At 42.9% G+C, this 14,193-nt stretch overlaps 1 protein-coding gene across 10 annotated transcripts in view; it reads left to right on the top strand.

The window, feature by feature from the left end:
• The window catches only part of arvcfb (ARVCF delta catenin family member b), a 213,969-nt gene extending 200,905 nt beyond the window's left edge, over positions 1–13,064 (top strand). For 4 of the 10 annotated variants that reach the window (XM_055655440.1, XM_055655437.1, XM_055655439.1 and 1 more), the window contains 6 exons: positions 465–576; positions 1,567–1,666; positions 5,635–5,682; positions 7,529–7,620; positions 9,221–9,333; positions 12,406–13,062. In XM_055655440.1, the coding sequence (XP_055511415.1) occupies positions 465–576; positions 1,567–1,666; positions 5,635–5,682; positions 7,529–7,620; positions 9,221–9,322 (454 nt within the window). In that variant the 3' untranslated portion in view covers positions 9,323–9,333; positions 12,406–13,062. Of the gene's footprint in view, positions 1–464; positions 577–1,566; positions 1,667–5,634; positions 5,683–7,528; positions 7,621–9,220; positions 9,334–12,405 lie in introns of all 10 variants that reach the window. The other 6 variants (XM_055655442.1, XM_055655441.1, XM_055655433.1 and 3 more) reach the window with 5 other exon arrangements.
• Positions 13,065–14,193: the final 1,129 nt, after the last annotated feature.

The raw sequence follows: 14,193 nt of genomic DNA, 5'->3' as shown, positions 1-14,193 counted from the left end.
CCACCGAGTCTACGTCGACCACGTCTACATGGAGCACGTTGACTCTAGTTCCATGTTATCCCTCATTCGCATCCGCTCCCTACACACACTAGGGGAAATGTACAGAGGGCTGATTAACCACACAAACCCACACGTCTTTGGGACACGGGGAGAAAGCGGAGCACCCAGAGGAAACCCACACAGTCACGTGCAAGCTCCACACAGAAAACCTTCGCGGTCAGGGTGGAACCCGGGTCACTGGCGCTGTGAGGCAGCAGCTCTACCGTTGCGCCACCGTGCTGCCCTCAATCCATCATGAGGATTTTTCAGAGAGCATCGATTCTCATGTCGGTCTGTTTCCTTGCGAGTTTGAAATAAGAGTTACAATTTCCGATCCAAGGTTATCGTGCCTCCGACATTGACTCTGGCAGAATTTGTAATTTGGCTTTTAACCTGCACATATTTATTTGCCTTGAACATCGTAGCCAGTCAGTGAGGGAGATGAAGGCTGCAGCCCATGTCTTGCAAACTGTGTGGAGCTACAAGGAGTTGAGGAATCCTTTGCATAAAGAAGGTTGGAACAAGTCCCACTTTCAGGTAAGGGTCATGTTTTGGATGTAAATAACTCTGGGGTTATTCCAACACATTTACAGAGCAGCTTTGAGGATGGAGTCGCGGAATGAAACAGACAATTGCAAGGTTGGCAAATTGAAGGAAAGAGTTGGCTGCAAATTGGCTGCAAACTGTGGAGTTAAACTATTAGTGTATAATGTACACATTCATTAAATCCTTCACCACCAGATAATGCTGTCATTTTTCAGTTTAATGAGCTGTTTGTAGTGTTTTTTGCCACATTTCCCCTTCTTAATCCGCCCATACCGTTATTAAGTGCCTTGTTTGGCTTGCGTCATCTAAATAAGAAAATCTTCTGCTTCCAAACTCGCTCCACTTCACGAGCACACGGGTCAACTAGATGGGGAAATGTAACGTGCGGCAAATGCTTGGCAAATCCAGCCACATTTGTGGATGCAGACGCAGTTGGTTTTTCAGGTCAATGATCCTTCATCAGAACAGGAGCATTTGCTGTACATTTGAATTGAATTGGAAACATAGAAAATAGGTGCAGGAGTAGAGGCCATTCGGCCCTTCAAGCCTGCACCGCCATTCAATATGATCATGGCTGATCATCCAATTGAAAGATACAGCATGGAAACAGGCTCTTCGGCCCATCGAGTCCAGGCCGACCATCTAACGGCCATTCACACCAGTTCTGTTATCCCACTCGATAGATGATGATTCAGGTTGGGACCCTTCGTCTGAAGAAGAGTCCCGACCTGAAACGTCTGTCCATGTTCGCCGGAGATGCTGCCTGACCCGCTGAGTTACTCAGGCACTATGTGTCCTTTTTTGTAAATCAGCATCTGCAGTTCCTTGAGTCTTGTGATAGTCTTATTTGCCCTTTTGCTTCAGATATTAGAGCACGCTTAGCGCACGAAACCATGCGTAAAAGTGACATTTATTCTTTAGAAGTGTTTAATCTAGGCGAAATTGAAGTCTTAAAACTGTCTCGTTTTTTACAACATGCAGCCAAATGTCCCTACACTTCCCAAAGGAGCTAAACCTGGTGGCAAATCCAGTGGCTATGATGACAGCACCTTGCCATTAATTGAAAGGAACCAGAAAGATGGTGAGTGTTGATTGCTCGCATTTGAGTCTTGTTCTCGATTATCTCTGACTTAACGCACTGTTTCCAAATTCTACCTGCAACGCAACCGTGACCTTTGAAGAACGGTACTAAATCCAGAGAGGCTGTTTCCACAGCTGCCTTCCATTGAGTTGGAACAGAGGTCGAGGCCCAGGAGGCAAAAGCTGTTTCTCGAGAAATAAACTCTACTCATTAACTGGCTCCTCAATAAAATGTTTCCAATAGAGGTCTCGGTGACTGGGGAGGATGGTGATAAATGAATGAAGGGCCTGAAATTGGGCATTGTAAGGTCACCAGGCAGACGTGACTGACACTGGGATTGTACCTTCTCCCTGGGGGTAACGTTGCTACTCTCGGCACTCCATTCAATAACATCCACTATTTAAACCATCCCTCTATTTTTATGTATTTGTACTGACTTGCCCGATGCAACCCCTTTAATGAGGCAATGCCTTCCTGTTCACGCACCAGACATTTTTCTGCTAATGTTGAAGAATTAAGACTGACTCTGTGCACATTAGTGCCAGGGTCCCACTCATTCTGGGGGCATTGCGGAAACATCACCCGTGCCTGCAATTGTCCTGTAACGGGCAGCATTTAATACCTCCCGTTCTTCATCTACATTCTAGATCAACGTTCTTTAACGGATGGTGGCATTTTAGATAGATTAATGGGTGCAGTGGTAGAGTTGCTGCCTTATAGCGACAAGGACAGCGTTCAATCCTGACTACGACTGCCGTCTGTACGGAGTTTGTACGTTCTCCCTGTGACTGTGGTTTTCTCCGGGAGCTCCGGTTTCCTCCCACATTCCAAAGACATGTGGGTGTGCAGGTTAATTGGCATCGATAAAAATTGTAAAGCGTGCCTACTGCATCGGATGGTGCTAGTGTACGGGGATCGCTGGTCAGCACAGACCCGGCGGGCCGAAGGGCCTGTTTCCGCACTGTGTCGCTGCACCTCCAAACTAAACACGGATATGGAGGGAATGGAGGGATGTGGATCACTTGTAGGCAGAGGAGATTGTTTTAATTTGGCATCATGTTTAAATTATTGCCCAGCCCTGTGAGGTATTGATGTTTGAAATTAATGTTTGAATACTGCGTGAAGTGAGCTGCAATCAAAAGTAACGATCGACAATTCCAGTTGTAACAAATTCCGTCTCACTTTGCATTGCATTTTCCAATGGTTGTGTACAGAGAGAAGATGGGAATGTTTTACAGAACTCTAGAGAGCAAGCAGGCATATGGGACCCAAGTCTGAGATGTGTGCGATCATCATATGGGTTTAAGTGTGTTTTTAAATGCAGGGCTGAAAGATAATGTGAAAGGCATTTAGAGGAGGGCGGCTGGTGGTGCCAGTGTGCTGAGATCAATCCCGAAAGGAAACTGATCATCAAGCGTGAAATACAAAAATGAGCCAGCCTTGTGTAGCTGGGTCTATGAGGTCCCAGATGTAATCTTGCCTGCAGTTCTGAGGCCAAGTGGCATTTACCACAGTAAATGGATGGAACGGTGGCCCAGCAGTAGAGCTGCTGCCTTACAGGGCCAGAGACCCGGGTTCGATCCCGACTATAGGTGCTGTCTATACAAAGTTTTTACGTTCTCCGTGTGACCACGTGGGTTTCCCCCCAAGGCTCCAGTTTCCTCAACACACTCCAGAAACGTGTAGTTTTGTAAGTTAATTGTCTTCTGCAAATTGTAAATTGTCTCTGGTGTGTGGGATAGTACGGGGCTGGTATGGTCGGCCCGGACTTAATGGGCCGAAGGGCTTGTTTCCACGCTGTATCTCTAAAGTCTAAAGTAAAGGATGGCACGGTGACGCCACGGTAGAGACGCTGCCGTACAGCGCTTGCAGACGCGAGTTGGACCCCCACTACGGGTGCTGTAGTTTCTACATTCTCCCCTTGACCACGTGGGTATTCTATTTTCGGTTTCTTCCCACACTCCAAAGACGTACAGGTTTGGAGTTTGATTGGCTACTTGGAATTTTTTTGTTAATTGTCCCTAGTGTGTGTAGGTGTGAATGTGCTGGGATCACGGGTCAGTGCCGGCTGAGGGGTTTTTTTCCACTCTTCTGTATCTCGAAAATCTAAAGTAAAGTCTATCTACCAGAATCCACAGACATCAATGCGTGCCTCTCCAAGGTCACCTCTCAAACCTACCAACGGGTTCCTTGCAATGCACACCCTTCTCCACTGCAAGAAGCTAGTGGAGCATAAACAAGGAAGATAGGCCATTTGTGTAATTATCTATATTGGCGATGATGCTTTAATCTGTTTTAAATGTCATCAGCAGATTGTTTAATTATTCTAAATTAATTATTCATTTTTGCTTTAAAGTGTGTGTGAATGTCAGTGAATATCTTGAGGCAGCTTCTGTGATACCTTGAAGTAGGTTTTGAAGTGAGATAACTCTCTTGATGACTCGTTGTTAACGAATGTGGAAATGCAGAGGTCGATTTAGGTATTCACCCCAGGGGTAGATGTGGCTTCCTGACATCCACTCGAGCCTGTCTTGGTAATGCTGCGCAGTTTCAGCAAGTGTGTTGATTGCCGTTATCCATGTCTAATTAGAAGATGATGGTGAAAGGGAAGTTCAGATCATTCCTGTTGTCTGCAGGCTGTGAAAAGGTCTGACACATGAAGACCAAAACCCACTGCAGGCAGGAATAAGACTCTACACTTTGGACTTTAGAGATGTTGGCCCTGAGAAGCAGGCCCTTCGGCCCACCTAGTCTGCGCTATCCAGTGATCACCCCGCATACTAGCACTATCCTACACACTAGGGATAATTTACAATCTTTACCAAAAGCCAATTAACCTACAAACCTACACGTCCTTGGAGCGTGGGAGGAAAGAATAAGGGGGTAAGCCATTTGGAACTGAGACGAGGAAACACTTTTTCACACAGAGAGTTGTGAGCCTGTGGAATCCTCTGCCTCAGAGGGAGATGGAGGCCGGTTCTCTGGATACTTTCAAGAGAGAGTTAGATAGAGCTCTTAAAGATAGCGGAGTCAGAGGATATGGGGAGAAGGCAGGAACTGGGTACCGATTGGGGATGATCAGCCATGATCACATTGGCTGGCGGTGCTGGCTTGAAGGGCCGAATGGCCTACTTCTGCACCTATTGCCTACTGTCTAAACTGGAACACCCGGAAAAGTCTGAGGGCAGAACATACAACCTCCACATAGACAGCACCCGTAGTCAGGATTGAACCCGGGTCTCTGGCGGGTGAGGCAGCATCTTTTATCCGTGCCACCCCAGCTAATTTATTTTTGTAAGATCGAGCTTTGTTTTAGACTTTGTTAATAAAGATGTTTCCCCATACTTGGTACTGGTTTATTATTGTCACATGTGTAGAGACACTGTGAAAAGTCTTTGTTGGAATGCTATCCAGTTATAAATGCAGGAGTACAAGCCAGACAGATACAAGCACAACAGAAGGATGCCAGTGTGTAGAGATTAGTGTTGGAGTATTACAGTGTTACAATTACATAGGAAGTGCAAATTTTTATAAAGAGCAAGCTCTCCAGTGAGGTTGGTTGGGAGATCGGGACTTCTTAGTTTATGGGAGGCAGCAAAGAAGAAGCTATTAATGTATCTTGCGGTTTGTGCTGTCAAGGTTTTGTATCTTCTGTCTGACGTGAAAGGGGTGAAAAAGAAATGATGAGCGGTCCTTGATTGTATTGGCTGCTTTCCATAATGTGGAGGGAGGTTGGTCGGTGTGATGGACTGGACTACATCCAAACATCTCTGCTTGTTTTGTTTTTTTTTACAGACTTTTATAAAGTCTTGTCTCAACAATTTTCTAAAGATACTTGCTAGATTTTTTTAGAACTTCAAATAAGCCTGCAATTGCTGAAGGGTTTAGACGCTGGATGCTGGGGACTGACTGAGCAGGTTCATTCAGCTTTTGTACATGAGGAGCCTGATGGTTAGTTCTGTTTTTAGGTAACAAATGGTCTGGTGAAATGATACCCATGGAGCAGTTTGGGCCAGGTAAATATGGCTTTGAATTCCTCTTGTTCTTGATCTCAAGAATTCCTCTTGCCTGCCTGCCTGCCTGCTTGCCCGCCCTCCCCATGCCCATGCTTTAAGCAGGGAGAAGCCATCTTGCAGCACCTGATCCATACGGCAGCATGCATTTTATCCACCTCAGCAGCTAATATTGTAGTGAGAAAGAACTGCAGATGCTGGATAAAATCGAAGGTAGACGCAAAATGCTGGAGTAACTCAGCGGGTGAGGCAGCATCTATGGAGAGGGGTCACAGCTTAAGGATAGAGGGGAAATCCTTTAAAACCGAGATGAGAAGAACGTTTTTCACGCAGAGAGTGGTGAATCTCTGGAACTCTCTGCCACAGAGGGTAGTTGAGGCCAGTTCATTGGCTATATTTAAGAGGGAGTTAGATGTGGCCCTTGTGGCTAAGGGGATCAGGGGGTATGGAGAGAAGGCAGGTACGGGATACTGAGTTGGATGATCAGCCATGATCATATTGAATGGCGGTGCAGGCTCGAAGGGCCGAATGGCCTACTCCTGCACCTAATTTCTATGTTTCTATGAGAGAAGGAATGGGCAATGTTTCGGGTCGAGACCCTTCGTCAGTCTGAAGATGGGTTGAGACCCGAAACGTCACCCATTCCTTCTCTCCAGAGATGCTGCCTCGCCCGCTGAGTTACTCCAGCATTTTGTGTCTACCTTGGCTAATATTTGAGTCTGGCTTCAGGTAAGTAAGTTAATGGCTATTTTCCATGGATTTTGGGCTATTCCCCATTGATCCCGTCATTAGAGCGTAGATTGGTATTTTCGGGTGTGGTCGGGTTTTCCCATTGCAATGCTTGGTGCTTAGGACCGCTTCAGAAGCAGAGTAAAGCAGTTCAACATCGGCCTCTGGCTGGGGAACCCGGTACTGCAGCTGCCAAATACCATGCACACTGGACTTCTGTGGAAAGAATGAAACACTGGAATAGCTTTGCATTTGAGACGGCCTCGGTAGAAAGAGGCACAGTTAACATTTCGGGTAGCTGATCGTTGATGGGAATAGGCACGTTTTTCTGCAACATTTTCTAATTGACCTATGATTTTTATTTCACTTCAATAACTCGTATCTTTTTCTGTAGACCCAAAATATTTTGGCATCTGCCGTTTTGAATTGGGGCTAAGCACTTTGTCGCGTGTCGAGTTCCCCTGATTTTATTGATTTCAACACAACGTCTATGACAAAACACACAGTGCCAGAGTAACTCAGCGGGTCAGGGAGCATCTGTGGAGGGAATGGACAGGCAACGTTTCGGATTAGGACTCTGCTTCAGACTGATTGTAGTGGGTGGGGGGTAAACAATTACACGTGTGTGGGTCACTTCCTCCACCTGCCCGGTCCTGACCTGAAACGTCGCCTGTCCATTCCCTCCCCAGGTACTGCCTGACCTGCTGAGTTCCTCCAGCAGTTTGTGTTTCACAGGGTTCCAGCATCTGCAGTTCCATTCCCTATAATGTCCATTTTACTTGTCTGGGATTGTTTCTGCAATGAGTATTTTTGACACACTAAAGCTTTGTGTATCTTGTCCACAGACTCCACATCCTTCCCCTGCATTCCATCCCTGCTACTTTCTTCGACTCGGCTTAACAGATTATGTCTAAAATCTGCTTTGGGGAGCAGAGGCTGACGTTGCCTTGGTATCTCATCTTCTCTATGTGCATCGAGTGCTAAGCCTTGTCTGGTTTCCTTGCCCTATCTGCAAATGCAATGTGTTTAATGAAATAAACGCAAAACTGATGACAAATGAATGGATATAATAGCAGAGGATGACTGACTTTCTTTGCGAATTGTACATTTGTCACCACAGATACGTATTCTACTTTGGACCAGAAGGAGAAAGAGCGCAAATATAAAACCACGGATATTTCTGGGGACGCGTATGACCGTCAGCCACTGCGGGTAGGCTATGTGTCCATTGCTTGTACATTGCTGTTGTACAGGAGGCAGATCTTGCTGATGATGGAACCCATTCTCAGTCGCACTGTTGGAACAAACATTTGCAGTTAGACGTTACCTTTAGCAACATTTTGATGGCAATGGTTATTGTTTATGACATTTGTTTGCAATTTTGAAGGGAATAATTTCTCTGCTTGGTGTCTGAGTTGGTGCTAGCCTCTGCTTTCTTGCTCTCGTCCACAACTCTTATCCTGCAGTTACTCTCTCTGTGTTTGATTTGTTAGCTGTTTGCATGATTGTTTAATGTTTCCTCAATCAGAAGGATGCTTAAGTGTGTACATAAATTATTGCATGAACTTTGTCTTCCAATTACTCAAAAAATGTCAAGGCCACACAAAAAATATGTATTTTTAAGAGCTGGGTTTCACAGAATTTTGTGAACCTAGATTAGCAATATCACTCGAGGAGCTGATTAATCTCTCTATTGTACCAACCAGTCCGCACAAACCAACCCAGATTTACTAACTAGTTTAAACACAAAGTGCTGGAGGAACTTGGGCGGTCAGGCGGGATCTGGGGAGGGAATGGGCAGGTGGCGTTTCAGTTTGGGACCCAGTCTGAAGAAGGGTCCCGACATGAAACGTTGTCTGTCATTCCCTCCCCAGATGCTGCCTGACCGGCTCAGTTCCTCCAGCATTTTGTGTTTTGCTTAAGAATTCAGCATCTGCAGTTACTTGTGTCTCCCTCAAACTAACAAGGTCACATTCGGATTCGATCAGTATTGGGATCTGGATAGAATGGTAATTCAGCAAAATAGTACCCTCACAGTGAAACAAAATATAATAAATAGGTACAATCTAGCTGTGATTAATCAGCATTGTTTTTTGACTGGGGCAATGTTACTCGTTCCTCAGATATTGGGGTTGAATTATTTTTGTGCAGTGCAGTGCGTCCTATTGTAATTTTTTCAGCTGCAGATTTTATACCTGATGTTGAAGTTACGGCAACATGACTTTTTTATTTGACACTTACTAAATGATGTATCTGGCCCAATTGCGATCAGACCACTAGCAGTAATGGGTTTTGACACACAATTCTATTGCACCAAAATAATGATGTTGAATCCATTGTTATTTAACATTTCAAGTTACTCAAATTACCACCACTTGTCCCAAGAGGAGATTGCAAATATATCGATCGAGAAACTAGAAAGGGAAAGGGGAATTTCAGAATGGTGTGTTGTATAAATTCCATAATTAACATTACAGTGGTGCAAATGAGATAGTTACATTATTTTCCATTATGTCCCCAGTACATTATCAATCAAGACTTTTATGGATTTATAAAATTTGGAATGTTTTGATCCGGTTATCAAGTGAAGTTGTATGTTCTATCCCATCTCCTTTGTGCAGCAACCTGCAGTTGCTGTGGATTTCAGCATTTTACCTGGCAACGTTGTACTGAGCATTCCACCCAAGAGATTTTTATGTGGTCTTGATCTTTGAACTGTTGACTAGACTTTATTGCTTTTTAAACTAACTTGCCTTCTGTACCTGTTTCAAGGCCAGCTCTCTTGCAATTAACCCTTTCCCTGTTGCCACAGAATGATACAAATAAGAGAGACATTGACAGGATTAATAGGGCCTCAGTGAATCTTGTGGATGCCCATGACACTAAACCTCAACCCGTTGACTCCTGGGTCTAAGTGCAAACATGGTAGGTGTCTTTAGGTCAAAATCACCTGATTGATTCATAGTCTAGTTACGTGATAGCCGCCAGTCGCTTTGAATAAACGTGTAAATCAACTAACTTGTTCTAAAGTCACTGACAAATTTGTGTTGAGTTGGTTCTTAGAGTTGCCGTTCTATTCCGTGAATTGTTAGATCTTTAAAGAATTGTATTATATCAAACGTTCCAACATTCTTTTTTTATCCATTGGAAATAAAAACATGATGCCTCAAATTTTTTTAAACTGTCACCTCACAAGAGGAAAATAATCAAAGACATCAAATCTGCAACTTAAATCTGTGCTGTTTAGTTTAAAGATACAGCATGAAAACAGGCCCTTTGGCCCACCGAGTCCACATTCGATCGGCCAGACACAGTTCTATGTTATCCCATGTTTGCATCTACTCCCTACACACTAGAGCCAGTTTTACAGAGGCCAATTAACCTACATACCTGCATGCCTTTTTAGGATATAGGAGGAAACCCACGTGGTCACAGGGAGAACCTGCAAACTCCACATGTGGCAGCACTCGAGGTTGGGATTGAACCCAGGTCTCTGGCGATGAGAGGCAGCAGCTCTACCACTGGGCTGCCCTCAGTGTGAACAGTGTTCCTATCTGACTTCCAGAGCAGGCAATGAATCCATGGGAGTGATGGGCAGTGGGCTGTTTGTGTATACATTCCAAAACTATCCCCCACTTGTAACTTTAACTTTATATCGATGCTGTTTGTTGCATCTGCCAGGCGTAATAACTTCCTTGTTCACCCACACCTGGAGTGGAACGGTGGAAGTGATGCCTGTATCCGGTACATCATGGTTCTTGTACCGGATTTGATCCTTGTTGCAAGTATGTCAAGGTGTTTGGACAGGATAAGCCCTCCTACTAACAAGATGCAAGTCTGAATCATAGCAGCCACCTTATACGTGCACCTGCTTGAGTTTCTACATGTCCACGTTAGATCTTAAAGTACATTTTTTGTACCTTTTTTTAAAACCTTGCACTACAGACCTATTTATAATGTTAAGATAATGGATCAGGGCAAGAATGGCAACTTTGTAAACGGGGAGGTGAGTGCCTGGAACGTGCTGCCAGGGGTGGTAGTGGAGGCAGATAAAATAATGGTGTTTAAGAGACTTTTGGATAGGCACATGGCAATACAGGGAACAGAGTGTTATGGTTTATGTGCAGGCAGATAAGAATTTGTCTTAACATCATATTTGGTACAGACATTGTAGGCTGAAGGGCCTGTTTCTGTGCTGTTCAATGTTCTAATATATCATCCAATTTAAAATGCATCTTCAGGCTGCAAATCGCACAGGTTTTTCTGAAGGACAGCACTGCTGGAGTTTTGATTCAGACTTGCTTCTTGTAATAGGATGTCCAGGCACCTTTCGTGCCATTTTGACTGGGTCTTTCAGCTCCACTAACTATCTATCCCATCGCATGCTGCCTAGTAAAAGCTGCCATTTAGTTAAGGAAATTGGTCTCTGCAACATTGCCCCTTACTGTGTGGGGATTGGATGAGAATATGTGATAATATAGAACCAGTGTGATGGATGGTCACCATGCACTCAGTGGGTCGAAGGGTCTGTTTCAGTGCTGTATCTCTAAACAAAGTTAAATGTTATTTTTGCCGGACTATACCGAGCTGTGGGTTACTGAACTGCTCAACCAGATTAAGCTCCTTCCTGCAAATTTGCTTCTAAGACACAGGCAAAAAGTGTTTTCATTTTCATAAACCCTTTTGTAAATTGCAGTTGAATCTGCTTCTGAGCTCTGCCCAATCATTGTTTTGTGTCCCTTTTCACAAGCAGTTCCCGACTCAGAAACATTGCTGTATGCAGCAATTAATTTCTGCGCCTAACTTGTATCTTGTCCAGGTCCATAGTTGCCCTTTACTCTATACTTCTACAATGTTAGTTAGTTAGTTAGTTAGTTGTTCTACTTCTTAGTTGTTAAATCTAAAATATCTATGTGAAGCTTTATCTACTTGCATTTGTGCTTGTGGAAAAATTGTGTTTGTATTTAAGTTATTTGTTTCTCTGCGCACCACTGTTTATCCATTGTGCAAACACTGATTTTCTTTCCAAGATTGAAATCTGCATGCTTATTCAGCTAACATTCCTGTCCTAATCTTCTTAGTGGTTTGGTAATCCAACTTACTACCCTGTTGCTACATTTTCTATTGTCAGTATTTTTATAGCAAGCTACCAGTTGAAGACATTTAATCAAATACCTTTTCAACATGCACCTTCTCAGGCCAATACCTTTATCAAATGCATCTTCAAAGCCATCCATTAAACTAGACTGGAGATGTGGCAGCCATCTAACAAATCCTTGCCAGTTGCACTGGGATCTGCAAATGGTAGATAATGTGATCATGCGATGTTGATTGTAAGAAGTTGCCCACACAAGAAGCTAGTTTATACAAAGTGAAGAGAGACCAGTTTATCGTTCATAGTCTCTTAAAGATTGTATTGCATTAAATGATAACCACAAATATCTTCATTCTGAGTCAGGTCTCTGGTACCACTGATGTTAGTTAGATATTTTGCCAAAAAGAAAATTGTTCCTGTCTCATTTTGCTGATCTTTACTGTCTGGTGCAGAAAATATCGCTATTCTGGCTGGTTCTGATTCAGATACGCAGCACACTCTCTTTGGCCACCCCGTGCTTTTTTCTCTGGTAGATTCAGGAATTGTAACAAGAAAAACGAATGGGGGAAAAGTCAGCCATCTGGTCAGTAAGTGTATGTACGACTGTGCCATGAAATTAGGGATGATTTGGGGCTATTCACAGTGAGTTTCAGTAAAATTAATCTAATCAACATCTATAAATATTTTCTATAAAGCTGTGTATTACATGTTGGGGAATCTGTTTGCTGCAAGACAGCCAGAACATGTTCAAAATAAATAACCCTTAGCAAAGAAGTTAGTGTATAATAGGCAGCATGAAGTACGGTGAAGTGTCCATTGACAATGGGAGCAGACATCATTTGAAGGTACTAATCTATTTCCACATTGTATAACCTCTCTATCGTTTCCTCAACTTATTCCAGGCATGAAAAGCAGCTGTCACGCAACATCATAGAGGATCTCCTTGTTCACCATTGCCGTTCAATTTGGAAGACTTCATTTCACTGAAGCTATCGACTTAATTGACAGAAGAACAGACAATTCCCAATGTTCCTATTTTAAAATGCAACATGTTTCCAGGGGTACAAAGGGCAGGGGACGGGATGGGATGGGCGAATCTGAGGTTGCAAATCAGTCTCCACAAACGTGAAAGCCCAGGGCCAAAGCTGAGCTTTAGTGTGGCTGGCTGCGTTAATCTTCAAGAGGGTAAGGTGAAAGAAAGTTGATGAGAGAAAGTGGTATGGAGAAGAGAACAGAAGCCAAGAGGGTGTTTCTTTTTTAAAAAAAAATAACTTTTCAATGTTTTTCGGAACTAGGTTCAGAATAATGTTTCCAGAATTGAAACCGTTTACCATAACTTTGCTAGGACTTGGATTTTGACATGATAAAATCAGGTCTAAATATGTGTTCATTTGATGATGGCATTTTACTCTGAGTGAAGGTAATGAAGATGGAAGGAAGGAGCAAGTCGATGCACGAGATGAGAAAGCTTTGAAGTTAAATCACCCGAGTTACTTAAGTCTACAACCACCGCTAGATTTATTGAATCATTTTTGTGTGTGTGTGTGTGTGTGTGTGTGTGTGTGTGTGTGTATATATATATATATATATATATATATATATATATATATATATATATATATATATATATATATATATATATATATATACACACTTCTAATTGAGATGTTACATGTTCCATTTGGAAAGTGCAAAATATTTCAATTGACTGGGGCAAAATTGTGCCAACTCTTTGAATGTGGAAGAAAATTTGAATACATGGGTGGCATTTAAATGTCCCCATTTTGTAAATGTACCCTGTTCCCTGTTGGATTTTTTTTTACTGCTTGTGCAATTACGATTAAACCCTGGATATTATTGGGATGCTCTGTGATTTGTGGCCCATTTCATCTTTGGTAAATTGAAAACCAGCATGACACTGATGACATTGGTGCCTACCGCCCAACCCAACCCCCACCCCCCCTCAAAATATATTCAACAATTAACGGTGCTGTTCCAGTGCGATTACATTTGTAAGTATTTTGAACTGTAACATGTCTTTATACTCTTTAAAAAAAAAAAAAAAAATTGTGTGAAGTTCCAGTTGATTTTTACTAATTGCAGCTGAGTTTTAAAACTGTGAACTTTCAACCCAAATCGCTCGAAAGCACACAAGTGAAACACCAAGAAGAGTTGAAACCACTTTGCATTTACTACAGCCGGCTTGTACAATACGCACCCATTGTGTCTGAAGATTGGCTTGACTTTTGCTACGCCATTTTGAAGCAGGACTCCGAACTTTTTATTTTCGGTAAAGAGTTTAATTTTTGAGAGTTCCTTCCAGATGATTTACCCGACGGATGAACCAGGATATTTAATTGCCAAAACAACGTCATTGGATGGTGTAGACACAACATTTGCTGTTCAATCTTTTTGTTACCAAAGGGTTGGAAAATGGAGGTCTCTTAAGTACATTTATAAGAGCTGTTTGTGACCTTTTAATTAGTTCTTTTGTGTAGTATGTGCTGCAGGTGAGCTGCTTTGATGAATCACTAAGCAAGGTCTGCCATTCCTGGTTGTAGATATTACTGTTTGGATTTCCTGGATACTGGTTATTAGTGGCAAATGTGTTTGTACTATCATGTGCCTTACAACTTTTCATGGTAGAAAAAAAAGATAATGTGTTTTTTATATATATATATATAATATAT

This window comes from Leucoraja erinacea, chromosome 25 (genome assembly GCF_028641065.1).
Source record: "Leucoraja erinacea ecotype New England chromosome 25, Leri_hhj_1, whole genome shotgun sequence".
Taxonomy (NCBI): Eukaryota; Metazoa; Chordata; class Chondrichthyes; order Rajiformes; family Rajidae; genus Leucoraja; species Leucoraja erinaceus.
The sequence above is the reverse complement of the archived record's forward strand: the minus strand, read 5'-3'. Positions and strand labels throughout refer to the sequence as shown.